At 35.5% G+C, this 27,556-nt stretch overlaps 1 protein-coding gene across 1 annotated transcript; it reads right to left on the bottom strand.

Moving 5' to 3' along the window:
- Positions 1-105: 105 nt before the first annotated feature.
- LOC131950914 (uncharacterized protein KIAA0825) lies at positions 106-27,068 on the bottom strand. Its single transcript, XM_059313126.1, has 28 exons — positions 27,041-27,068; positions 25,170-25,340; positions 24,125-24,296; positions 23,253-23,417; positions 22,415-22,778; positions 21,586-21,789; positions 20,647-20,768; positions 19,944-20,112; positions 18,777-18,929; positions 17,794-18,023; positions 16,965-17,108; positions 16,270-16,391; positions 15,842-15,995; positions 14,540-14,730; positions 11,384-11,563; positions 10,517-10,639; positions 9,375-9,465; positions 8,939-9,036; positions 7,960-8,229; positions 7,292-7,349; positions 6,889-6,941; positions 5,994-6,133; positions 3,991-4,151; positions 3,093-3,234; positions 2,617-2,713; positions 1,690-1,793; positions 776-987; positions 106-377 (listed from the first exon to the last, which is right to left on the bottom strand). Exons 2-28 carry the CDS (start codon positions 25,313-25,315, stop codon positions 201-203), a joined length of 4,242 nt encoding a protein of 1,413 aa, XP_059169109.1. The 5' UTR covers positions 25,316-25,340; positions 27,041-27,068; the 3' UTR covers positions 106-200.
- Between the last annotated feature and the right edge of the window lie 488 nt (positions 27,069-27,556).

Below are 27,556 nucleotides of genomic sequence, written 5' to 3'. Positions count from 1 at the left end.
TAATTTATATATATATATATATATATATATATACATATATATATATATATATATATATATATATATATGCATATGCAATTTATTATTTATTCTAGTTATCTATTTTACTCTAATTTATACACTATCAAATGCCAAAAAAAAACAACCCCCATAAAACAAGAAAAAAAACATTTTGGCACAGTTCGTCCTGAAACAACCCATCAACGTTCATAAACTGCTTTGAGAACATCCACTGGCTTCTTCTCATTCTCCTCCAGCGTGGCGCCATCCTGCATCTCATGCCTGTTCATCAGCAGTGTGCGGAATGCTGCCTGGCTCAGCCCCAGGTCGCTGGTTAACAAGGCCAGCCAATCAAACGGGAACTCAATGATAGCTTTCTGTAGAGAACAAAAACATGACATTATACACACTATAGACCATAAATCCTGAGAGGGTATCTTTACTTTATATTTTAGCTCTCTGTTGCATATTTGATACATATTTATTAAAATTTTATAATTCTATAAATTTTATAATAATTTAAAATAACTTTATAAAATATACCAAAATAGATACACTGTGCTATTAAGCCTGTGAAATAGCACAAGATTTTGCACATTTCACTGGCTGAATGTATCAAAAATGTAAATTTATAATAGAAGATTTAACAATAATTTATCAAATCGAGCACTGTTTTCTTTACATACAACCCCTGGATCAAACCCGAGCAGGGTAGAGTACGTTATTTTTACCTGGAATTAAGTCTAACCAACCAAACAAACTGCTGATGTTTTACCTGGTTGAAAGAACATGCCCCAATGCTGTTCATCTCTTTTATGGGGTTAAACTCCGCCGGCCTGGGTGGGGCAGAGACCTCGAGCTTAAAGCTGAGCTTCTTCTGTCTGCTGTCAGTGCTGCTGGTCAGTGGACTTTGGATGTCCATCTGCTCCAGTAGCCAGGGTCCGTTGTTGCGCACCAGGTTACATAATGTGCTCAACTCCTGGTAGCCTGGTGGGGTAGGGGGAAAATGGTGGGGGAAAATTTAGTGGTAGGTTACAGAAACACAGTGGAGGATTGTAATAAGGATTGTGTGGTCAGCTTTTAAGGGGATTGTGTGGTAATTTTGTAGGGGACTTTGACTTTGTATTCAGTTTATTGAAGGATTGGTTGTACAGCTTATGGAATGATCTTGTTGTCAGCTTATTGAAGGATTTTGAGTTCAGTTTATTGAAGGATTGTGTGGTCAGCTTTTTGGAGCTTTGTGTGGTCAAAGCTTAATAAAGAAAACTATGTAATCATCACAATGGAGAATCATATGGACAGCACAATGCTCTATTACCAGTAATAAAGCATTTAAAAAGCACTAAGAGCATGTTCCTACCATTGGGTGTGTCCATGATACTAGAGGCTATCATACTAAAGATGTGATCTGTGAAAGTGTTGTTAAAACATATACCTACCATTGGGTGTGTCCTTGTACTAGAAGCTATCATACTAAAGATGTGATCTGTGAAAGTGATTGTTAAAACATATACCTACCATTGGGTGTGTCCTTGTACTAGAAGCTATCATACTAAAGATGTGATCTGTGAAAGTGATTGTTGTTGTTATAACATATACCTACCATTGGGTGTGTCCATGATACTAGAGGCTATCATACTAAAGATGTGATCTGTGAAAGTGATTGTTGTTGTTATAACATATACCTACCATTGGGTGTGTCCATAATACTAGAGGCTATCATACTAAAGATGTGATCTGTGAAAGTGATGGTTGTGGCCTCAGTGATATCAGTACTAGAATGGCCATGAAACCTATGAAGAAAAAAAGTCTCATAAATTTAATTAATACATCTTAATTAAAAAGGGAACATAATAAGAAGGAATGTCTGATCAGGAAGAGAGGAGAGCAGAACTGACCATGAAGTCAGTCAGTGATTGGAAAAGAACAACTAAGATTTTTTTCTGAGCTTTTAGGTCATGTCTTCAGATGGGCTAGTGTGGCTGCCTATACAAAATGTAACAGAAAAATTAACTTTGCCTTTTGGACTGAATAATCCATAAGGTATACGAAGTAGAGTTAATACTTTTCTTGACTTTGATATATAAAGGGATGGTGTGGTCAGCCCTATGCCCAGCTGCCTTTTTTCTTCCTAATAAGAGTAAAGTACCCATCAGAGCTGGGCCAATCTGTAGACTCAAGTGTGGACTGAGATCTGAACCCAAAACTTTCAGGTTGGCAGTCGATTACTCTATGACCCGACCACACCATTATGTCACAGCAGAAGAGTCTACTATCTTATGATTGCAAAAAATGTCTGAGGTTGGCTCTTATACATTTGCGCTTATGGCTAATTGTGGAAACACAAAAATATTACTTTGAAAAAAAAAAAACTTTTGCATAATATTGTATCTTTATCTAATCATATTTATCTAATTGTATCTTATAGCAAGTGTATTTCAGGCTGTCATATCCAATATCTAACCCAAACCAGTAGACTATAATCATTTTCAGCAATGTGTTGCAAATTATATTAAACTAAACTGCAACAATAAAGAAAGAATAAAACTGTAGATCTACTATGTGAAAATCCTGAAAGTAAACACAAAACAAAACAAACAATTGAGACCAACTCACTCATCAATGATGTAGGATCTGATACTTTGAATCCTCAGCTGCAGCCATTCTTTGTTGCTTTTCATAAACTTGGCAGGGAACTGGGGTGTAGAGAGTCCTGAAAGTATGGGATACTTAAGAATTAGTTACAGAACAATATAAACTTGATCACACAACAAATGTTACAGAACATGTACAACTTGAATATGCAACAACTGTTACAGAACACTGACAACAAAATAATATAAGCCTAAGCAAACAACATTTCTTACAAGAGGCTTTTACGCTTAACATGCAACGTTTGTTACAGAACACTTACAACATGAATAAACAACAATTGTTTCGAAACCTCAATAAACTAAAAGTTCTTTGAAAACACAAAGCATTGACTATAATGCACCAAAATTTAAATACATGAACTGACCTTTACCATAGACCAGGACGTGAAACACAAAACATTGACTATAATGCACCAAAACTTAAAAACACGAACTGACCTTTACCATAGACCAGGACGTGAAACAGACTGTCGGCCAAGGTCATCATGTAACCTCTAACATCAGAGCTGATGATGGAGCCAAGTTTATCCGTGCCAGCAGCAAACTGGCTCAAGCGGAGCCACATGGCCCAGGTAATGATCTGAGGTTGGGAGGAATAAAATTTTTTCATTCTTCTTATTAGGAAATGTGAGTACAAATCAAAATAACAATCTACATGAGATACAATTAGTTAGCTTTTAAAAATTTTTTTATTCTTCTTATTAGGAAATGTGAGTACAAATCAAAATAACAATCTACATGAGATACAATAAGTTAGCTTTTAATTTCAATGTACCCATAAATCTAGTATCACTAATAAATTATCAACATCACTCAGTGACACTTTACACAAATACACAGCAACAACTCATTCAAAAACCCCACACCTCATGCCCAAACTCCTAATTAAACAAACCTCTTTTGTCTTAAGCCCCACTTAACCTACAGCCCCAACAAAAACACCTGGCCATCACACACATCAAACCTACAAACCCCCCCCCCCCCCCACAAAAGCACCGGGTACCCACACACACACACCAAACCTACAAACCCCCACAAAAGCACCGGGTACCCACACACACACACCAAACCTACAAACCCCCACAAAAGCACCGGGTACCCACACACACACACCAAACCTACAAACCCCCACAAAAGCACCGGGTACCCACACACACACACCAAACCTACAAACCCCCACAAAAGCACCGGGTACCCACACACACACACCAAACCTACAAACCCCCACAAAAGCACCAGGTAACCACACACACCAAACCTACAGTCCCACACAATAACACATCTACCTCCCCCACACACCTACACCCCCCCCCCCCCCACACAAAAAGCCATGTACCTGAAAAGCCACACAACTGTGGCTAGTCTTGATCCCTTGGTCCCTACAGTTGCTGTCTATAGCATTGAAGAGACAGCACAGGCTGGAGGGCAGTACCACAATACACTTCTCTATCTCTAGGATCACCAGCTGAATACATCTGGTCAGGACCTCTTTCATATCTACACAAACAAACAAACAAAAATACACTACATCAGGATCTCTTTCATATCTACTCAAACAAACAAATGAACAAACAAACAAATGAACAAACAAACAAACAAACTAACAGTGTTATGGTATCAACAGCGGAATATATTTGGTTAACACCTCTATCTACACAAACAAACAAACAAATGAACAAACAAACAAACAGGGTTATGGTATCACCAGCTGATTACATCTGGTCAGGACCTCTTTCATATCTACACAAACAAACAAACAAAAATACACTACATCAGGACCTCTTTCATATCTACTCAAACAAACAAATGAACAAACAAACAAATGAACAAACAAACAAACAAACAAACAAATAAACAAACTAACAGTGTTATGGTATCAACAGCAGAATATATTTGGTTAACACATCTATCTACACAAACAAACATACAGTATCAAGGTATCACCACCTGGTCTAGTACATTACACCCCATCTATCACCCCCCCCCCCCCCCCCACACCGGACATTCCCACCTAAAAATTACCTCCTTGTCAATTACAACCCTTTCCCCCACCCCCCACCCACCCCCCCATGCTAAAGAACCCAAATCCCAACCACAAAAACCACTGCTAACCCTAACACAAACATCAATCCTAACCTTGACACTATCCCAAACTTATCTCTAACTGGAGGTAATCGACAGGGGATACATTGCTCCAGGGGTAATGCCAGGGAGGGAAATGTCCTTGGGGGGGGGGGGGGGGGGGGGGGGGGGGAATGACCTGCTCACCATCTAGTCAGCACCATTTTCATATCTAAACAAACAAACACACAAACAAACAGTGTCCAAATGAACAAACAAACCAAGAAAAGTATTGCACCAACAAGAAAGGATTATGTTGAATGATATAACTAGTGACTGGGGTAACAAGTCCCATAGTCAGTATTGATATAGTTATCCCTGGTTAAAAACTAGGCTAGATCAGTAACCCCCTCACATGCTAGCTAGAACAGAAGCTTAAACACTGACTTAAATATGGCCTAGGCCAAGGGTCGGCAACCTTTTGAAGCGGAAGAGCCAAAAGTTACAATTTTCAAAATTTCCCTGGTTTTAAAGAGCCACTAACATTTTTTTTATTTCAAGTATTTTATTTTTTGATTATGATTATTAGTATTTGTGCAAGGAGCTGGAGAGCCGCATCTTGACATCAAAAGAGCCGCATGCGGCTCGCGAGCCGCAGGTTGCCGACCCCTGGCCTAGGCTAATTGGTCAGGTTTTTCATCTGTGATGTGATTAACCTAATTTTGGATATATTAGATGTAATTAACCTGAGTAGGACTAGGCTAATATATTAGCTCTAATTGTGACTGGCCTAATTACCTGGATATATCAGGTGTAATTGTGACTGTCCTAATTGGTTGGATATATCAGGTATAGTTGTGACTGGCCTAATTACCTGAATATATCAGGTGTAATTGTGACTGTCCTTATTACCTGGATATATCAGGTATAGTTGTGACTGTCCTTATTACCTGGATATATCAGGTGTAATTGTGACTGTCCTAATTGGTTGGATATATCAGGTGTAATTGTGACTGGCCTAATTACCTGAATATATCAGGTGTAATTGTGACTGGCTTTATTACCTGGATATATCAGGTGTAATTGTGACTGGCCTAATTGGTTGAATACATTAGCTCTAATTGTGACTGTCCTAATTGCCTGGATATATCAGGTGTAATTGTGACTGTCTTAATTGGTTGAATACATTAGCTCTACTTGTGACTGTCCTAATTACCTGGATATATCAGGTGTAATTGTGACTGTCCTAATTACCTGGATCTATCAGGTGTGACTAACCTGGAGGATTTGGGTGATCTTTGAGTGAGTAGTTAGGTGGACACCCACAAGGCAGGTCAGCCACGTATGAGATGACCGGCCGTATGTACTTGTCTGCTGGCTTTACGCGATTGATGTACCTCAGCATAGGCTCCAGGGTCCTGGGGAAGTAAAGGTTAAAGGTTAAAGGTTATATCAACGTTGACTCCAGGGTCCTGGGGAAGTAAAGGTTAAAGGTTGCATCAACATAGGCTCCAGGGTCCTAGGGAAGTAAAGGTTAAAGGTAATATCAATGTTGGCTCCAGGGTCCTGGGGAAGTAAAGGTTAAAGGTTAAAGGTTACATCATCATAGGCTCCAGGGTCCTGGGGAAGTAAAGGTTAAAGGTTAAAGGTTATATCAGCATAGGCTCCAGGGTCCTGGGGAAGTAAAGGTTAAAGGTGAAAGTTTATATCAACGTTGGCTCCAGGGTCCTGGGAAAGTAAAGGTTAAAGGTTAAAGTTTATAACAGCATAGGCTCCAGGGTCCTGGGGAAGTAAAGGTTAAAGTTTATCTCATCGTACTTTCAGCGCCCAATGGAACTAAAGACTAAACATTTAAAAAATAGTTTACTTTAAGGTTAAATGAATTTTTTTCAAACCTGACATCTAGGTCAGTGGTTCTTAACCCTTTTTAATGAACTGACACCCATCAGTTTCATATGTGCATTCACCGAACCCTTTAACTTAATGGTTCGATTGACTCACCCACAACATCTGATCATGAATCATATGAGTTGGGTGTGTGTCTTAGCCTCCGCTGAACCCCTGAGACTGACTCAGTGAAACCCAGGTTTAGAACCACTGATCTAGGTGTACAACAGACAGTGGTGAAACAATAAACTTTTCAAATTTTATAGATAAACGATGTGAAGGTTACCTGTCAATGAAGGGGTCCATTAGTTTGAACACAGCCACCAGCCACTCTGGTACCTAAAGCAGCAAATTAAAAGCATTTCATAACAGTTGTAGAAGTATTAGATACAACAAAATAGATTTTTTTTTTTTACCTGCCTTGCCAGACCTTATTTTTTCATAACAGTTGTATAAGTATTAAATACAACAAAAATAGTTGATTTTTTTTAATTGCCTCGCCCAATCTTTTTTTTTCCATAACAGTTGTATAAGTATTAAATACAAAAAAATATATTTTCTATTTTTTTACTGATTATAACATTAAAAATCAGATTAAGAACACTTCCTATTTTGAACATAAAACATCTGTATTGTTGAAAAAAAAATTTAGATATCAATTATTAAAATTAAAACAGTTTTTTATTTACCAGCATTCTAGGAGTGACAAGAGGATTTCTGATGTTAAACATTTCCCAGCAAGCCAGTCTGGCAGAGGAAAAATAAATACACTTTTTAAAAAAATCAGCCAAGGCACAATGTCTAAAAGCTAACTGATATGTACAAGAAACTAACACAATTTATTAAGCACAAAAGTGTATTTTAAAAGATCAGTTTTTTCCTGCTTTTTATAGTGGGTACAATACATTTAGCCTATGGTCTAACCTTTCTACAATACATTCAGCCAATTGTCTCACCTTTCTATAGTGGGTACAATACATTTAGCTAATTGTCTCACTTTTCTATAGTGGGTACAATACATTTAGCCAATTGTCTCACCTTTCTATAGTGGGTACAATACATTTAGCCAATGGTCTCACCTTTCTATAGTGGGTACAATACATTTAGCCAATTGTCTCACCTTTCTATAGTGGGTACAATACATTTAGCCAATTGTCTCACCTTTCTATAGTGGGTTCAATACATTTAGCCAATATTCTCACCTTTCTATAGTGGGTACAATACATTTTGCCAATGGTCTCACCTTTCTATAGTGGGTACAATACATTTAGCCAATTGTCTCACCTTTCTACAATACATTTAGCCAACTGTCTCACCTTTCTATAGTGGGTACAATACATTTAGCCAACTGTCTCACCTTTCTATAGTGGGTACAATACATTTAGCCAAAGCGTGAGGGAAGTAACGGACTTGAGCCGCTATGTGGACAACAGCATCCACAACCTGCTGGATGTCTGAGGACGTGTCAATCTCCATCATGACAGGTAGGTCCGTGACAGGTGAGAGAGAATAGTTGTCCCCAGGTGAGTTGGACTCTGTGGAGGACTGGGCTGAGTGCTGGGCCAGGAGGATGGCAGTGGGAGGGGAGATGTCGGTGCTGATGCTGGATGCGAGCGGCGCTTTTGTTCTGGTGGAGCAGCAATATAATAAATAAATAAATAAAACATTTGGTCTTTGTTTATTTCATGCCACCATAACACATCTAAATTCTATTTAATTATAACATTGACATGGTAAAAAGCATACAATTTTTTTGGGAATAAATGATTTTCAAAAATTACATATAGGACCTTTATACTGAAGTTTTAATTTCTAAAGGCTGTAATAAATTTTAAAATATGTTTTCTATACCTTTTGTCTTCAATCCTGATTTTTTTAAAGATTTGACAACTTGTAGTTGTGAAGAGTTTTATAGAAGCTTCATGGTACAAGTTTTTTGAATTGAACAGATGCATGTTTGAAAATATTCTGAGAAGAAATCCTAAATGCTACCTGTTTAGCGCTTTAAAAAACCCACCTCAAAGTACTGAGAGAATTGAATAAAACCCCACCTAAAAGTAGTAAGACTACTCAATTAAAAAGCCATTTAAAATTGCTGACATGACTGAATTAAAATCCCCACCTAAAAGTGCTGAGAGGTTTGAATTTTTAAAAAAAACCTAAAAGAACAGGTTCAACTGAATGAAATAGGCCTTTAAATAGGCAAAAAGAGATGATTTAATTTTTTTGAAAACTTATTAGTAATGAGATGATTATTCTAAAACCCACCTAAAAGTTCTGGATGAATGAACTAAAAACCCACCTAAAAGTGCTGGATGACACAACTAAATACCCACCTAAAATTGCTGGCCAGTATGGATGACTGAGAACTGTCCAGCATACATGTCCTGGTGATGAGTAGGATGGACAGAGTCTGGTCCTTCATGAAGAGAGCCTGACAGACACACACATAATCTCTTATAGGACAAATATTTAACAGGACATTGGTGATATACAACAGTAGAATATTTAAATATTTTTTAAAGTAAATTTTTTCTACTAAAAAATTTGTTCCAGGTTTTTCTCCAATGCAAATTTAAATTTTATATATTAAAAATAAAATTTAAAAAAATATATATATTTAATGTTCTGTACTTTTAAAATTTTAAAAATTAATTTCTGATGATGTCCTAAAGATGAAAACATTTTTTTTTTTTAGTGGTGTATTTATTTCTAAAAATACTGATCTAAAATATTGACCTGTCTACTTTTAAAAAGAGGCTGAAAACAAACCTGGGTCAAGGCCCCCCAATCAGTTTGTGGCTGATTTAGAAACAGAGACAGATGGAGGTACAGGGCTGCTGCTGTCTGCATGTCATCATAGCTAAATATAGAACAAGTCGTCATAGCTAAATATAGAACAACTTTCATATTAATGGCTATATCAATGTAACACAACTATGCAGAGGCGTCATGAGGTGGGGGAGGGTTGGGGCGCACCATGCTAATTATAGAGAAAACCATGAAATGTTGCTTTGTTCCTTTTGAATTAAAATAATGTGTTCACAAATTCATGCTTGGCAAAACGGAAGGGGGGGGGGGGGGTGTGATACTAAGTGTGTTTATATATTTATATATATATATATATATATATATATATATATATATATATATATATATATATATATATATATATATATATATATATATATATATATATATATATATATATATATATATATATACATATATATAAGTTTGGGGGGGGGGGTGGGGGTGACACCCGAGCTAGCGATGCCCATTGTGACTATGTTACATGACATTTAAAATATTAAGAGAAATTTTTAAACTATATATATATATATATATATATATATATATATATAAAATGAAAATTAAATGTGTTTAAAAAAGGTTGGTTTATAGCATTACTACTCAGCTGTAGCATTTTTTCCACTAACAATCTTAGCCAAAACAAAACAGAAATAAATCCAGAATTTAACTTAAAAAAAAATCAGAAATGTATTTACTTTATGTATCAATAAAGCAATACTATATTTTAGAGTAGAACAATGTATGAAAAATTTGTTATTAATTAAGCCAATACTTCAGTAATTTTTAGTAGAACAAAATTTAGTATGACAAAATTTGTCATCAATGTACCCTTACTTTAGTCACATAGAGTAATGAATCATTACTTGAATCAGAGTAGAACAATGTATGATAAAATTTGTCATCAATGAACCATTACTTTAGTTACATAGAGTAGAAGAATGTATGATAAAATTTGTCATTAATGAACCATTACTTTAGTTACATAGAGTAGAAGAATGTATGATAAAATTTGTCATCAATGAACCATTACTTTAGTTACATAGAGTAGAACAATGTATGACAAAATGTGGCATCAATAAACCATTACTTAAATCACTTACTGTTTAGTCCCTGAGTGAATCAGCGAGGGCCAAATGTAGTGCAACCAATGAGAGTTGTAACCTACTTGTAGATCTCCGCTTGTTTGACTCTCAATCTTGCGATTGTAGCCACGCTTGAATACCCTGTTGGAAGGTCAACTCATGATTAACATAGCCATGCTTGAATACCCTGTACAGTACCTCAACAAAATGGATTGACTAATGATTAACATAGCCACGCTTGAAAACCCTGAACATTACCTCGACAAAATGGATTAACTCATGATTAACAACAAACATCTAAGTTTACTTGAAAATAAAATTAACCTCTATCAAGGAACTACTTTTACAATACATTTGTATGGTCAGCACTATGTTGAGCCAACTTTATTTTAGTCAGACAGTGAGAGCTGGCTGATACACAGGTAAATACAGCAGACTTCATCAAGCTGACTCAAGGTTATACAAAAGACTAGATCAGAGTGAGACTCGAGGTCATACAGCAGACTTGATGTGGGTGAGACTCAAGTCCAAGACAAAAAAACTTGTACCAAACTTGAAAATTTCGGGTGAGTAAACCTGCACTCTTAACTTGACTATACAAATCTAAACATACAAATAGGTAAATCTAATGGACTCTGCTAGCAAAAGTAAATGTAATTCTGGTTACATCAATGGTTGTCTATGTAGGGGATAAAGCAATATCTAACTTGTATAAGGGATACATAGGGAATGAAAATGGCTAACCTGTATAAAGTCTCTATAGCGGATGAAACAATGTCTAACCTGTATAAAGTCTCTTTAGGGGATGAAACAATAACTAACCTGTATAAAGTCTCTATAAAACAATGTCTAACCTGTATAAAGTCTCTAGAAACAATGGCTAACCTGTATAAAGTCTCTATTGGTGATGAAACAATGGCTAACATGGCCAACAGGTTAGAACACTGGTTGTGGATGCTGTAGTGGGGGAGTTCGTTGTGTCCAGGGTCAAGGTACTGGGACACAGACGAGCAGGCCTTCAGAAGGTGGTCGGACACACATAACAGGACTGCGGTGATGTCATACCTGAAAGAGACACACCAGGTATGGGAGGTAAGTGGACATCAGTTTTCAAGTAGGTGAAAAGATTTTGTCTTAAATATTGAAATGGATTGAAATAGCAGCACATAAGACTATATCATCACACAAGAAAAAGTATTACATCAACCTAAGGAAACATAATAAAAAAATAATTCATAAAAATTTAAAAAAAACATGTGTGTGTGTGTAAGTCAGGGGTCGGCAACCTTTTGAAGCGGAAGAGCCAAAAGTTACAATTTTCAAAACTTCCCTGGTTTTAAAGAGCCACTAACATTTTTTTATTTCAAATATTTTTTTTTTTTAAGTTTATTAGTATTTGTGCAAGGAGCTGGAGAGCAGCATCTTGATATCAAAAGAGCCGCAGGTTGCCGCCCCTGGTGTAAGTATGTATATGCATATTAAAACAATAGATTATCTAAGCACCCACGATCACGTTGCAAAATTGAAGGTATTTGGTAAATTTTAAATCTATAACAATAAAGTATTTAAAGCAGCTAACAGGTTTAAATTTCAACTAGCATCAAATGTTAATTTAAAAATCTAAACCTATAAAAATCTAAAAACTTGTTTTACAACACACATGTTGAATAAAATAATGAGCAAAGATAATTATTATTCTTTTAAAATTATTATAAAATTCTTATTTTTATCAACTTTCCAGAACATTTTTAGAGGTTGTCTCCCTTGATTGTTTTAAATTTATAAGGGGAAGCAGCTGGTACAAATTACATTTCAACATAAAAATTCAATTTTTCAACAGGGCAATCTTTCTATAGTTATCAGTATTTTGTTTTGTGATGGTAAAACTATATAAAGGTAGAGAGAAATTAACATACATACACATATCATTCAATTTTAAAAACCACTGAAAAAGGAATTGTAGGCTATTGTTTTTGTTAGTGTAATATACATAGAACCAATTTCTGTGGGAATGTATGTTAGTATCTTTTTGAAGCCTGATTGTCCATGGGGCTGGTGAAATAGATTTCAACTGTTTCAGAGACCTCAGCATATGAAGGGGTAATTAGGTCCTACAGACTCAAGCCCGGGATACGAACTCAAGACTTTGGGGTGAGCAGTAGTAAGTTCTACCTTCTGACCATGATATCCCTTTTTATAAGGATATTAATTTGTGGCCCCTGAATTGGCTCATCCAAAATTCTGAATTTTTCAAAACAATACATCAAATAAGATAAACAAGAAGGTAAATATTGTAAAACAAATTAGACCTGCCAATAAAATCAGAGAAAAAGTCTCATCCTTGATTTCAGATTTGCGAGAGATAGTAAGCTCACATGACAATAGAACATGATTAGGAGAATTAAGAAAGGCAACTTTATATGATTGTTTAACACTACGGATGCCTGGTCTCAGTCAGCGTCAAACCGGAGGCAACATAAAGAAATATTAATAAACAAAAATAGCAGGTTTTATCCCAAACTGTTTTAATCTAAAGAAACTGACCTGGGGTATGTTTGCAACAAAAGATGCCTTGCAAGCAAGTCAGTTTCCATTTTTTAAATTTTTTTTTTTACTGAGATTATGTAACATTGTTTAGTTAGTTGCTTGAAATATTATGCACAAACTACCATTAAGCATCCTATAGGTTTAAAAACCTAGGTTCTTAAAGATCAGCCTTGTGCTTTAAGAAAATCTGTTGTGGTTTTCCCCCTTAAAACCCTTCTCATAAATAGGTGTCCAAATCATATTAAAATCAGCCAACAAGGATAGTTTATACATTAAGAACATTCAAAGACAACCATTACAAATATGATATGAAAATGTACTTATATTTTATCCTGTACATGTATATAACTGGTGACCATTTTAGCCTCTTCTAAGACTTACATTGTAACATACCTCCGTATTAGAAACAAATGGCTTAACAATAATGAATCATGGCTCAACTTTTGAGTATCGCTGCGTCAGTTAATTAAAAAAACATTTTAACATCCAGGTACCCAAGAGTATTTAAACTGTGTAACCCTGAGGATCCTAGGCCTGACCCTACATGTGCATTCAATTTTAACACCAAGGTACATGTGATAGTAAAAGCATTTATAAATTCATTGCCAGCTCTTGCAGTTTACCCTGTGTTTAACAAGTAATTTTATTACAGGCTGTACACTGTGTGCATAATGTTAACTTATTACAGCTTGCTGTACACGCTACTGTTAATTTCATCATTACTTAAAACTGATATCCTGCTCATTATGTAGTTTCACGTGGCAGTTGAATACATTATTTTATCATTATTAAACTTTACCTGACCCGTGTATCAACCCACGGGGCTTAGAATATATATTTTATCAAATTTTATTTTAAAATCTTTCCTGGTAGAAGGTTGGTTCTGACCCTCTTACTGGTTGAATCATTTGAATTACCTATTACTGCACTTAATACATTGTTGAGAAATATTAAATTACATTTTACCTACTACTGCACTTAATACAGTGTTGAGAAAGAAATATTAAATTACATTTTACCTACTACTGCTCTTAATGCAGTGTTTAGAAATATTATTAAATTACATTTTACCTACTACTGCTCTTAATACAGTGTTGAGAAAGAAATATTAAATTACATTTTACCTACTACTGCTCTTAATGCAGTGTTGAGAAATATTATTAAATTACATTTTACCTACTACTGCTCTTAATACAGTGTTGAGAAAGAAATATTAAATTATATTTTACCTACTACTGCACTTAATCCAGTGTTGAGAAATATTAAATTACATTTTACCTATTACTGCACTTAATACAGTGTTCAGAAATATTAAATAACATTTTACCTATTACTGTACTTAATACAGTGTAGAGAAATACTAAATCACCTTTTACTATAAACTATTCCCAAGAGAGTGGCTTTGACCCTCCAATCAGTTGAATTAATCTGCTATTACTATACCATATTACAGTATTATTATTATTTCTACCATTGACAGTTCACAAGATGTACCTGTACTGTTTGACCCTGCGGAAGCTGGGCTTGACCCTCGAGTACCTCTGCATGAGGATCAGCAGCGAGTCCTGAAGGAGGGAACCAAACAAATTGTGGGCCAACTTCGGTGGGAGGATTGTCCACATGTCGTGCTGCACACTGCGCAGGTAAAAGTTCCACATCTGGATGGTGAAGGAGCAGCGCTCATCCTGTGTTTATTACAGACAGGTGAAAATACTTTTATATTATATTTGATTTTTGTTATTCTTTAAAATGTCTCTTATAAAAAAGAAAAAAAATTGGTTAGCTTGCATATAAAAAGAAGTTGCATATTACGGTTTAATTACATAGTTATCTTATTTATTTGATCAAAAATATATATTAAAAAATTCATCAACAGCCTATTAATGATACTTTTATTGAAGTGTATGAAATACATGAAGTAATTCATAATTATTAGTTTTAACTCATTGTTATATGGATCTTCTTTAACTAAATAAAAAGTAGCTACTTATTCAAAATCAAATTTAAAAAATAATATATTGTCTAACTGCTTAGAATATTAACCCTTTGAACCCTGGCCTCCCTGGCCTAATTTCTCCCATTTCCTGAGCTCCCAGGCCCAAACCAATTTTCACTTACCTGCTTCTAACTTTGCCTACAACTTTTGAACCATTTGAAATAATCAAGCCAAATTTGGTATCAAGGCTCAGTATCAAACAACAATTCAGCAAGACTAGGAAATTATTTTTTTTTACCAAATAATAAAATAATATAAAATAAAAGATTTTTTTTGTTGACAATGTATTTTACAAAATGCAAAACCTTTCACTTTCAACTTTCCCCAAAATATATTTTTAGAATCATAAACCCGCACTAAAAAGCTAGGACTATGATGCTAGATCATCGGGCCGTAAAACCGGCTTTTCGGATATATACGCCTAATTTTGAAACCGGTTTTCAGCTTGTCTGGCTCAAAGGGTTAAATTCACATAATTCTTTAATTCTATTTCCGAATATTTTTTAAATTATATATATATATATATATATATATATATATATATATATATATATATATATATATATATATATATATATATATATATATATATATATATATATATATATATATATATATATATATATATATACATATATACATATATATATATATATATATATATATATATATATATATATATATACATATATATATATATATATATATATATATACATATAAAAATAGATATATATTATTATTAGGCCAACATCTATCTGTATGTATATATAAAATAATTAAAAATATTGTGCAACATACCTCATAGAAATCTTTAATCTCAGTCCAGCTCCCACTATCTGCATCACTCAGGACGGCCGTGGACATGAGCTGATGGTGAACCTGCAAGAGATACTTGCCCAGCCCATCCACCAGGTCAGCATATTGCTTCATTAGGCTGGACATGAACTTCTTGCTGTAAACATCGGTTACCATGGAAACTTTATTGACTTAGTAAACTTTTTAAAAATATTTAATGTCTAGCAGTTTACACTAATTTTGTTTGAATTACAAAATTATTACTTCTTTAAAATAGAAATTTATTATCTTAAAATTTTAAATTAATTTACAATAATTCATACTTTTTAAATAAATTTTGAAAACAAAATTTCAACAAAAAAATAAAACAGGCGAACTCTTCAGAGGTGAGAAACCAAATTTTAAACAGGATATTAAATTAAACTTCTTACTTGTTGTCTTCAACTGAGAGCACATTCTCCAGGTGGGTGAGGCAGTTCTTGATGTGGACAGCGTTGGAGATGATGATCAGGAGCTGCTTCAAGCTGGCCTTCTGGGGGACATCTTTGCTCAGCTGGGAATACAAGTTTACCTGTCAGTGACTGACTACAAGTTTACCTGTCAGCACCTGATTGTCAAAATTTTATCTGTTGATGACTGACAATGCCACAACCGTAACCATCACTGACTGACAATGTCCAGACTTTCAGTGACTGACAATGTCCATACTTCATCTGTCACTGACTGACAATGTCTGAAGTTCACCTGTCAGTCATTGACAATGTCTGAATTTTACCTGTCAGTGACTGACAATGTCCATACTTCATCTGTAAGTGACTGACAATGTCTGAAGTTCACCTGTCAGTCATTGACAATGTCAAGACTTTACCTGTCAGTCACTGACAATGCCCAAAGTTCACCTGTCAGTGACTGACAATGTCCAGACTTTACCTGTCAGTGACTGACAATGTCCAGACTTTACCTATTAGTGACTGACATTGTCTGAAGTTTACCTGTCAGTTACTGACAATGTCCAAAGTTCACCTGTCAATGGCTGACTTCTTCAGGTCAGCTGTCAGTGACCTGTCATTAGGGTGATAATTTTTAAAAATCCAAACAAAAACTTCAGACATAAAAGCCAACTTACAGTGACACAGTGAAGATTAAAATTTTTGACAGCTATCCCAATGGAGTCAATGAAGGCAGTTCTGACTGGAATAAGACAGCCTTCAATCCCAGCTCGAGCAAGGGGGAGCAACTCATTTACAGCATTGATGAACTCCTGAGTATCCTGGGTCAGATGTTTTTAGAGGTTTAAATGATATTATGTTTCAAATGTTTGATATAATGTAGTTGAAATGTAAGTTTATACACTATTCTGCTTAAGATTGAGTTTTAAATGAAGGTTTAAATAATATCATATATAGGTTGTTTTACATAGGTTTAGATGTAGTTTAAATCACTAACGGGTCATCCGTAAATGACGTCACGCTTTTTTGGACGATTTTTACCTCCCCCCTCTCCTCCGTCACACGTCGTCACAAAAAGCCAGACCCCCCCCCCCCCCTAAATTGATGTCACACCTCAGCCTACAACCCCCCTCAAAACATCGATATTTTTCCAAAATATTGCCAGAACACTGTCAACATAGAGTATTTTGATCAATTTCTATAATAATTTATTAAAACTGTTTTCTAAAATGCGAAATAATGGCTAAAACTCATTTTCTAACATTGCTTTTTTATAACGAAAAAAGTGACGTCACACCATCTGAACACCCCCCTCCCCCTCATCACACACCGTCACAAAATACGGACCCCCTCTCCTCTACAAGTGTGACATTATTTATGGACAACCCCTAATATGTGAAAGAGATCTTATATAGTTTTTCAATGTAGGTTTAAATACTACCTGTTGCAGATGTTTTGAATGATTAGGTTTAATTATTATGGCAAATGTAGTTCTAATTAATTTACCTTTGACACTATCCAAGGGTGGTCCATGCTATCACTGAACTGGGCAAAATCCACCTCAGAAGTTTCCAGAACATGCTCCGTTGTCCAGTAGGTGGTCTCATGGGATAGGGTAGAGGACATGGTCATGTCCAGTTTGGTTTCAATGGCCGTGGCCAGACCGGAGGCGATTTTTTTAAAGATGAGTCTCCAGTCCCAGCGGACTTTGTCTTCAGATCTGTTTCTCTCCACCACTGAAAGGTACAACAGCAAAGTGCTTACATAGGGGATGGCGTGGCCCAGCAGTGGAGTGCTAGACTGCTAATCCAAAGGTCTGGATTTAAAATTCAGGTTCAAGTCAGTAGAATGTCCCAGAGCTATGATGGATTTCTAACTCATATTTGGGAACATAATTGCTTCTGGGCATAGTGCTGACCACACTATCCCTTCATGTGCCAAAGTAACAGAAACATGTGAACTCTACTTCACCTGCCCCATCGACCACTGAATGTACAACAACACTGTGCTTACAACTCAACTTGGGGCTGGATACTGGATCAATTGTGTGAAGCAACAACAATGACAATAATTTGGTTAAGATTTGGCCATGGTGTGCATGACTGCTAACTAGAGAGTCTTGCATTTGGTTACAACTAAGTATGTAAGGTGTGTCTGAGTTCACCCAGCTTTATTAGTACTAGGCATAAGTTGGAGAGTAGATAATGTGAATGGGTCATACGGATCAGAAACAGAAAGACTCTGCTTCCTCTGACCAACATCTTACCTTGAAAGTAAACTTAATTATTTATTTTAGAGGCTGATACATGGGCAACATCTAGCTCTTCTCAACTTAGGACCCAGCCTTTTTGCTTGGATTTCCAATAAGCTTATCCAATGGTCAATTAGAAAATGGAGCCATATTTAGGTAGATTGTAAAGATTTCTCTCAATAAAATTAACCAAATGCCCCAAGTCTCATACAGCAAACAAATATAAGAATGGTGGTACCTTTAGGTGGTGGTGTACTGTCAGAAGGTTGCGCTGTTGGTAGAACAATGGTGGGGGTGGAGGAGTCGTAGGGCGTGTCACTGCTGCTGAAACTGCTGCCAAGATTCAGGGAGTGTCTCTTGATCTCTGGGCTTGAGCTAGGCTTCAGGACACCTGCAACAAGTTTAAAGAAATATAATAGGAATCATATGGTGGGGGTGGAGGAGTCGTAAGTCGTGTCACTGCTGCTGAAACTGCTGCCAAGATTCAGGGAGTGTCTCTTGATCTCTGGGCTTGAGCTAGGCTTCAGGACACCTGCAACATGTTTGAAGAAAGATAATAGGAATCATATACAAAAACTCATGGGGACTGCCAGGAAAATTGCAGGAACAGAAAAAAGTGGAGGGAGATGTCTGTGACGTCCTCAAGTGTCTTGGGCATGTAAGGGAAAAGATGATGATATAAAGACTGCAGCTCTAATGATGTAGCACATGAAAATTTGTCGTACTAGGTAAATGATCAAAGATTGGATGGGTTTACCAATGGGTGAGACACTGAAGGTGACACAGGACAGAAAGGAATGGACGTAGCTGGTTAAAAGGACAATTGTGGCACCCAAAGCTTATCAGAATGGTCTAGCAGAATGGTTTACTAAGTAAAAGAAAGCAACAGATAATAGATGGATTCACCATTATATGTGATACTGAAAGAGGTAGAAAGGAATGGAAGAAGCTGGTCAAAAGGACACTTGTGGCACCCAAAGCTTATCAGAATGGTTAGCAGGGCTTGCAAAAATGTTTATACTTAGTAAAAGAAAGCAACAGATAATAGATGGATTCACCACTATATGAGATACTGAAAGAGGCAGAAAGGAATGAAAGAAGCTGGTCAAAAGGACACTTTTGCCATACAAATGGTTAACTAAATTATAAAATAGATAAAACAGATTTTTATTTTGACAAGACTTCTAAATAACTATGCTTTTCTTTTAGTGTTAAGTACTACAATAAATGTGGTAAGCTGACAAACTTGCCTCTATGATAGTTACCTAACAAACCAGTGTGTGATTTAAAAAAGTGCAACAACTAAAAGCAGTTGAAACAAAGTGGCGCTGCACAGAGCACCAGATGCTTTGCAACCAATAATCACAGAGATGTCAAGTCAAATAAAATTACAATATTAATTCACCTCTTAGACTGGATTTTTTCTTGGCCTTCTTGGTGGTGGGCAGGCCAGTGACATCCCACGAGGTCATTTTGGCCAGGCTGTCCAGAAAATCTTCCAGCTTCATCAGAGACAGGGCTATGTGCTTCAAAGCTGTGATGCAGTCTTTAGGGAAGGCCATACTTGATTGCTTCTACAAATTAGAAAAATATTTCAAATACCAGCCGTCTTCACAAATTTATCATAAAGGTATCCTTCATAAAAAAAGTATTTAAAAACAGGTATTTAAGAGGAAAAATAAATCATTAAGTGATTACTTTTACTACAAGAAAAATAAATAGTAAAAACTGTTCTTTATAAGATGTACATTCAACTCTATGAGATACTGTGTTTGATTTAGGGTCATTCTCTTAGATGAAACTATTAAAAATAAATAGTAAAAACTGTTCTTTATAAGATGTACATTCAACTCTATGAGATACTGTGTTTGATTTAGGGTCATTCTCTTAGATGAAACTATTAACTTTGATATTTACTAGCCACACAAACATCTGCTGCTGTCTAAAAAGTGAACAACTCTACTTCACCTCTCTTGTGGATAGTCAGGTCTCAAAAATAATAATATTTCTGTTAGAACTCAAATTTCAATACCCCATTTTTGTGTGGATCAGCATCTTTAAACCCAACTTTTTATGGTCCACATCAGTTCAGCAAAAAGTAAACTTACTTGTAATCTAGGCCCAGCAGTCTTCTCCTTGTCTACTTTATAACTTGAAGCAAGAAACATGGTGTCTAGGCTCTGGGACAGAGTTGGTGTTTTGGATGCCCACAGGTCGGCGCTAGAAGTCGCTGAACAGTGACATAAAATATTGAAGTAGAGAAACAAAAACTAATCTAAATCTGGTGCAAATATTTGTGTACTTTTTAACAAATGCCTACAGAAATTATTATTGTTTCAACTAAATATTTCTTATTAATACATATCACCAAATTTTAAATGCCAGACGACTATGAACATGATGAATTCAATTTAAATCAACATTAAATATTTGTTATCAATTAGCCCTCACCCAAACTTGGCTTAACATATCATAGCATACTTAAAATAAAAAAACTGACCATCAACTCCTAAAATAAAAAGAAATACACACCACCTTTAATTAAGATGAAAAATATAACCACCTAACCTTTAATTATAATGAAATCCTAATTTTTCATTTAATATGAAATACTGACTTTCAAAGCCTCACATAAAATGAAATATTGACCACCAACATTTTATTTAAAATGAAATACTGACCACCTAAATTTCATCTACATTGAAAAATTAATACTGACCACCTAAAATTTATTTAAAAAGAAATATGGACCACCTTATCTTTACTTAAAATGAAATACTGACCGCCTAAACATTTTCTAAAAAGTAAAAAGTAAATACTGACCACCTAAAATTTATTGAAAATGAAATACTGACCACCTAAAATTTATTGAAAATGAAATACTGACCACCTAAAATTTATTGAAAATGAAATACTGACCACCAAAAATTTATTGAAAAGGAAATACTGACCACCTAAAATTTATTGAAAATGAAATACTGACCACATAAGCTTTATATAAAATGAAATACTGACCACCTAAAATTTATTGAAAATGAAATACTGACCACCTAAACTTCCCCTTGACCCAGCTTTAGGCTGTGGAGCTTTGCTGCCACCAGCTTCAGACTTGGCTAGGCCGTGGTCACTTTTGGATGCTTTGACCACTTTTTTATTGAACTCTCTGATGTCATCAGCTATCTCCTCCACAAGGACAGACATCTCATCTGAGTATTTCTCCAGGTACAGGTCATGTAATATCCTGTAGATTCCTTTACAAAGAAGTCAATATTTAGTATATAAGATATAACTGTAGGTTCCTTTAGAAAGAAGTCAATATTAGCATGAAACAAAACTTAATGCAATGGGTTGTTTAAAGGTTACATCATTTTATGTTGTTTCCTTATGTTAAGTAGCTAAATTAAACTTATAATGATTGGTGCAGAGTTCATACCAAATTAACAATTAGCATTTTTTAAATTCAATTAGGCAAATTAAAGTAGCGGTACTAATTACAGCCTAAGTAGTAAAAAATAGCTACATATCTATTAGAAGTACTAAATACAGTGTACAATTAGGCCATTCATGTAGATTTCATTTCTATTACAACACAATACTATATAAAGCATTTTAACCATTTTTTTTTATTTTAAATAAATACATGTCTATGACAAGTATTAACAGAATTCTACAACTTATTTAGAACTTAGCGATAAATGCTTGCATGTATTACTACACTATGGATTTTAAAAATGTGTGTAAATATTTCTACAAAAGACAGCTATGTATATTTGAAAAGTACTAACACAATTCTTCTAAATATTTAAGAATCAGGCCATAACTACACCACACTATAAGAAACATAAGTTTTTTTTTATAAAAATGAAGAAACCAGACCTCCAAGTTTTTTAAAGACGCCCGTGCACAACACGGAGAAATCCTCTTCAATCATCTCCATGATCCTGTCAGCCACAGCCTCGCAGTTACAGCACAGCTCCTTGTAGTTGACGTTCTCCGAGTCGCTGTCCAACAGCAGGGAGTTAAACAGCTGCTCCAGCTGCTGGCCGCGTACGTTACGATAGGTCACCCACGCCTCGTCGTCCGTAGCCAAGGACCTTAAGCCTCCAACCAGGTCGAGGCGTCGCTCAATAACAGCCCAGGGGCATCTGACATTCTGCCCTAGTGTGGGTATCTTTAACAGCTCTGACACAATATGCTTTTGGATGCTTTGGATCAGTTTTGCCCATCTACCTTCTATAAGCTAGGTAGGATAAAAAGTAGAAATAAAAAAGTAAATTTTGTGCCTCGAAGTTTTTGAATAGATTAATGTGTGTTAAAGCTATGACGGGTGCCTGGCTTTAAAATTTGGTTGGTGGAGGGAACTTGGTTGGTGGAGGGAACTTAGTTGGTGGAGGAAACATGATAGATGGAACTGGGTGGAGGGAACTTGGTTGATGGAGGGAACTGGATTAATGGAGTGAACTTGGTGGAGGGATATAGTTGGTGGAGGGAACTTTGTTGGTGGAGGGAATGTGGTTGGTTGAGGGAACTTGATTGATGGAACTTGATTGATTGAGGGAACTTGGTTTGTGGAGGGAACATGATTGGTGGAGGGAACTGGATATATGCAGGGAATGTGGTTGGTGGAGGGAACGTGGTTGGTGGAGGGAACTTGATTGGTGGAGGGAACATGCTTGGTGGAGGGAGGAACTTGCTTATAGTGTAGTGTGAGTACCTGGTCCCCAGTGTCCAGCTGGATGTTGAGTGAACTGGATGAATGGCTCACTGCAGCCAACTGTGAGCACCTTAGAGGTAACAACAGGCCCTCATCAGAGGACAGGCTTAAAATCTCCTGCAGGATTGATTCTTCAGTTCCTGGTCTCTTCTCAAGGGAATCACACTGTCACAAGAAGACAAAAGAAACTCTTTGTTTTTAGCAACATTATGGTGTGGGTGTGGTAGAACACTAGACTGCTAGTCTGATGTTATCGAGTTCGGGTCTCGATCAATTCTAGACCGAAGGTCTGATGAGTACCTGTCTCACATTAGGAAAGGAAAGCTGACTGAGCATAGTGCTAACCACAACAACTCTTCGTATGTTGAGGTCAAGAAACATGAACTCTACTTCATTCACCCCATGAATAGTTAGGTCTGAAAGGGAAACTGTACTTAACTTTTACTTTATTAGCAACATTCTATCGTGACAAGAAATCTGTTATACTGAAACACTTAAAGATGATCAACAGTTTAAAAAAAATTGTATGAAATAATTAGGGGTAGGTCTACAAAGTATTTTCTGAAGAAGCCGTGCTTGGTGTGAATACACGGGGTGGGGATGCTAGCCAGGTTCTTTTAGAGTTTTTAAACTTGCCAGTAGGATGGCATGGTCTCAAGTTCGAGTCTCTGGCTAGAGTCATAGCACATCTGTAAATCCACCCACCTCTGATCGGTACCTGACTATCGTTAGGGAAAGTAAAGACAGCTTGGTATAGTGTTGACGACACTATCCCTTCAATGCCAAGGTAAAAAAAACAGGTGAACTCTACTTCACCTGTCCTGTGGGCCACCAGGTTCGAAATGGAACTTAACATTTTTTTTTAAACTCACCAGTGCCATGATAATAGCCACAGCTTCATCTGTTTCTGGGTCGTAACACGTGTCCTTTTCAAGTGTGTGGCTGTTACACATGTACCCAAGTGCGTCTTTTGGTGTGGAGAAGGTTTGATTACTGGGCAGATTGTTGGCAGTGTTAAGGATTGACTGCAAGCAACTATCCAGCCTGGAAAAGGGGGGAAAATGTATGAAGTAAATTGAAAAGTAATGAACAACATTTTAACTTTACTTTTTGTTCAAACAGCCCACTTGGGGAAATGAAATTAAATGTGTTTGTCTGCTTATTTGTACAGATTTACAATAATATTGTCATATTGTTAGCCGGCAAGCAATAATTCCAGGTTCAAATATGTATTTACATGCCATGACTAAATGTGATTTCTACTAAAGTAAAGTGATTTAAAGTAACAGATCTATTTGGTTTCCTTGGTCTACATGTATTTTATCAAGAGTTGCTAGTAAATCAATCTGTCTTTTTTATGTAACAGTTTCGGTACATACACAAACATCACTAGTTAAACTGATTATACTATCTCTAATTAAACAATTTCAGAAAGCTGTATGAAGATGAAGACTCTAAAACAGAATACAGAAAGACGACTCAAGATTCAGTCCTTGATGTGAATGTCATACATACTGTTTAGTGCATGAGGTGAATGTCATACATACTGCTTAGTGTTAACATAAGACAACTCAAGATTCAGTCATTGAGTTGAATTTCATACTAAGTGATTAGTGTTGGCATGAATGTCATGCGTACTGTTTAGTGTTGGCATGAATGTCATATGTACTGTTTGGTGTTGCCATGAATGTCATACATACTGTTTAGTGTTGGCATGAATGTCATACGTATTGTTTAGTGTTGGCATGAATGTCATACGTACTGTTTGGTGTTGGCATGAATGTCATACGTACTGTTTGGTGTTGGCATGAATATCATACATACTGTTTAGTGTTGGCATGAATGTCATACATACTGTTTAGTGTTGGCATGAATGTCATACATACTGTTTAGTGTTGGCATGAATGTCATACGTACTGTTTAGTGTTGGCATCCATCTGTCCATCTATGTCAGCGATCAGGCTCTGCAGGGCCACTGAGCTCGGAACTATCCCACCTTGGAACAGTGCCGCAATTGGAGGAAAATAATCAGCAGGTCCATTTTCTTGAGTATACTGAGACATCTTTTTTGTCGAAAAAATTCAGTTTCTGTGATTTATTTAGAAAAAGAAAATTATAATCATATTTTAATGTCACTCGTATACTATAGCAAGAGAAGGCAGATGCTGCTTAGTAGCATCCAGCAGGAATATGTTGTGTGATACCATATATTTATAAATATTTTTTGTTACATAACTATTTTAAAAAATAATGTGCAGTGTTAATATAACTGTTGTGATTATAAAAAATTTGGATCTGTGGTTATGTCTGACTTTTCTTAAAATTGTTCATGTTTTAAGTATAGTAAACTAAATTTTGAAAATATGCCAAAAACATTTTTTTCAGCATTTTATCATTGTAAATGTAAACAAACGTGGCTCACTTAGATCTTGTTTTTCAAAAGAATAAGTCTATAAAAATATATAGGGGCGAAAAATAAATGAGGAGTGGGGTTTACAGATATGAATCAGTTTGTCTTACTAAAGTGAAACTTCAGAAAAAAAATGTCAGAAATTTAGTCTGAAATGCAAAAAAAATATTTTCAAATTATTTGCTCTTGTATAACGCAAATTCTTAAAGTATTGAATTTCTGAAATTTTTGTAACTTTAAGATTTTGTTGTTTTTTTTAATTTAGATCTAAAAATCTAGTAGAATCTACTAAAACTACTAAAAGTACTAATAAATCTAATCAAGATAAGATAATCTATAGTTTTAGGTGCGTAAAATTGGCGAAAAGTTGCCTCATTGTTAAGGGCCTTTAATAGATGTATATTATCAATATTATGATATATTTGTGTCAAATATAGATAACTGAATAATAAATCAAAATCAATATAGGTCTATAGGGCAGATTAACTTTAAAAAGCAGTGTTTGCTGCTAGATCTATATAAACAGCAGCCATCTGTAAGTTAGAGTGGTTAGATCTAGATTCTGATTATAGATTCTAGATCTAGATCTATTTAAATTTTGGTAATGTATTGTTTTGGGTACGTAAAATCGCCCGCGGCTAGAAATGTGCGAAAAAGTTACCTCACTGTCAAGGCTTTAATAGAAGTAGATCTATATTGTGATATATTTGTGTCAAATATTATAGATAAATGAATAATAAACCTAAATCAATGGCTAAATATATCAATATAGGCCAGAAATTAACTTTAAACAAATAAACAGCAGTCACAGTGTTTGCGAGCAAGATTTCCTATATAAACAGCAGCCATTTGTAAAATAGAGTTGCCTTCCCCCGAATCTCGCGCTATATTCCGCTATAAGTTTGCAAAAACAGAACTTAAACAAGATGTCTGCTATAGTAAATGAGCATGGTTGCATCTGTTGGAAACATCGCTAGTCTTCATTTATTACTGAAAAGTTTTAATTCAGTTGTTTAAAAACAGAAATGAAACAAGGAATCATTTTTGTATTTTTCAAAACATAAATCCTCCTCAAAATGTGAAATAAATATTAAAATTCAAGGAGTCACCTGTCTTTCACATTACTAGTCGCGGGCGATTTTACGTACCTAAAACGATAGATTACCAAAAATTTTTATTATTTCTGACTATTTTCTGACTAATGTTTCTCATTCCTGCATTGAGGTTCCAACCTATTATAATATTAATAGAGAACAGTTTATCTAAGTTTACACGATAAAGACTGTAGTAAGTAAAAATTCAGTCTAAGTTTACGGTTAAAATGAAATCATGATAAGCTACACCAATACGGTAGGTCGGTAGGCCTACTTTTAAGTACTTTTCATTTGTTTATTTTTCCCTTGGCTACAATTTTCTCCCTTTACTTGCCAGATTTACTTTTCTACTCTAGGCCTAATGTAGATAATTTAGCTTAAATATAAAAGAAGAAAATAGGAAAGCCGAATCGAAGAATCGCGATTTAGACGATTAGTCTCTAGTCAGAATAATCAACAAAGCTATTATTTATATTTGCTGCTTCGCTAGGTAGAATGTGATTACAAATTAATACATAATTTTTATATAATTTTACAAATGCAAATGTTCCTTAAATGATAATTTAAATTTTCCTTATCTCATAACAATTAAATTGTATTATAAAACAGAATCCTAATATTGCTGTGCCGAATTAGTCAAAACCTCCTAAACCTTTTAAAATCAGCTAATTTCCTATCGTTAAGTGCCTAAGCCTGTATTTTTTAGCCTTTTTTGATAGCGAAAATAATTCTCAATAATAACTTCCAAATTTTTGACCAGCATTTACCTGCGTTATATTCAAGGGACGGAATTCGCGTTA

This window comes from Physella acuta, unplaced genomic scaffold (assembly GCF_028476545.2).
Source record: "Physella acuta isolate Inbredline_101_S28 unplaced genomic scaffold, ASM2847654v3 ptg000788l, whole genome shotgun sequence".
In the NCBI taxonomy this organism is placed as follows: Eukaryota; Metazoa; Mollusca; class Gastropoda; family Physidae; genus Physella; species Physella acuta.
Note: the sequence above shows the minus strand (reverse complement) of the source record. Positions and strands in the feature narration are given on the sequence as shown.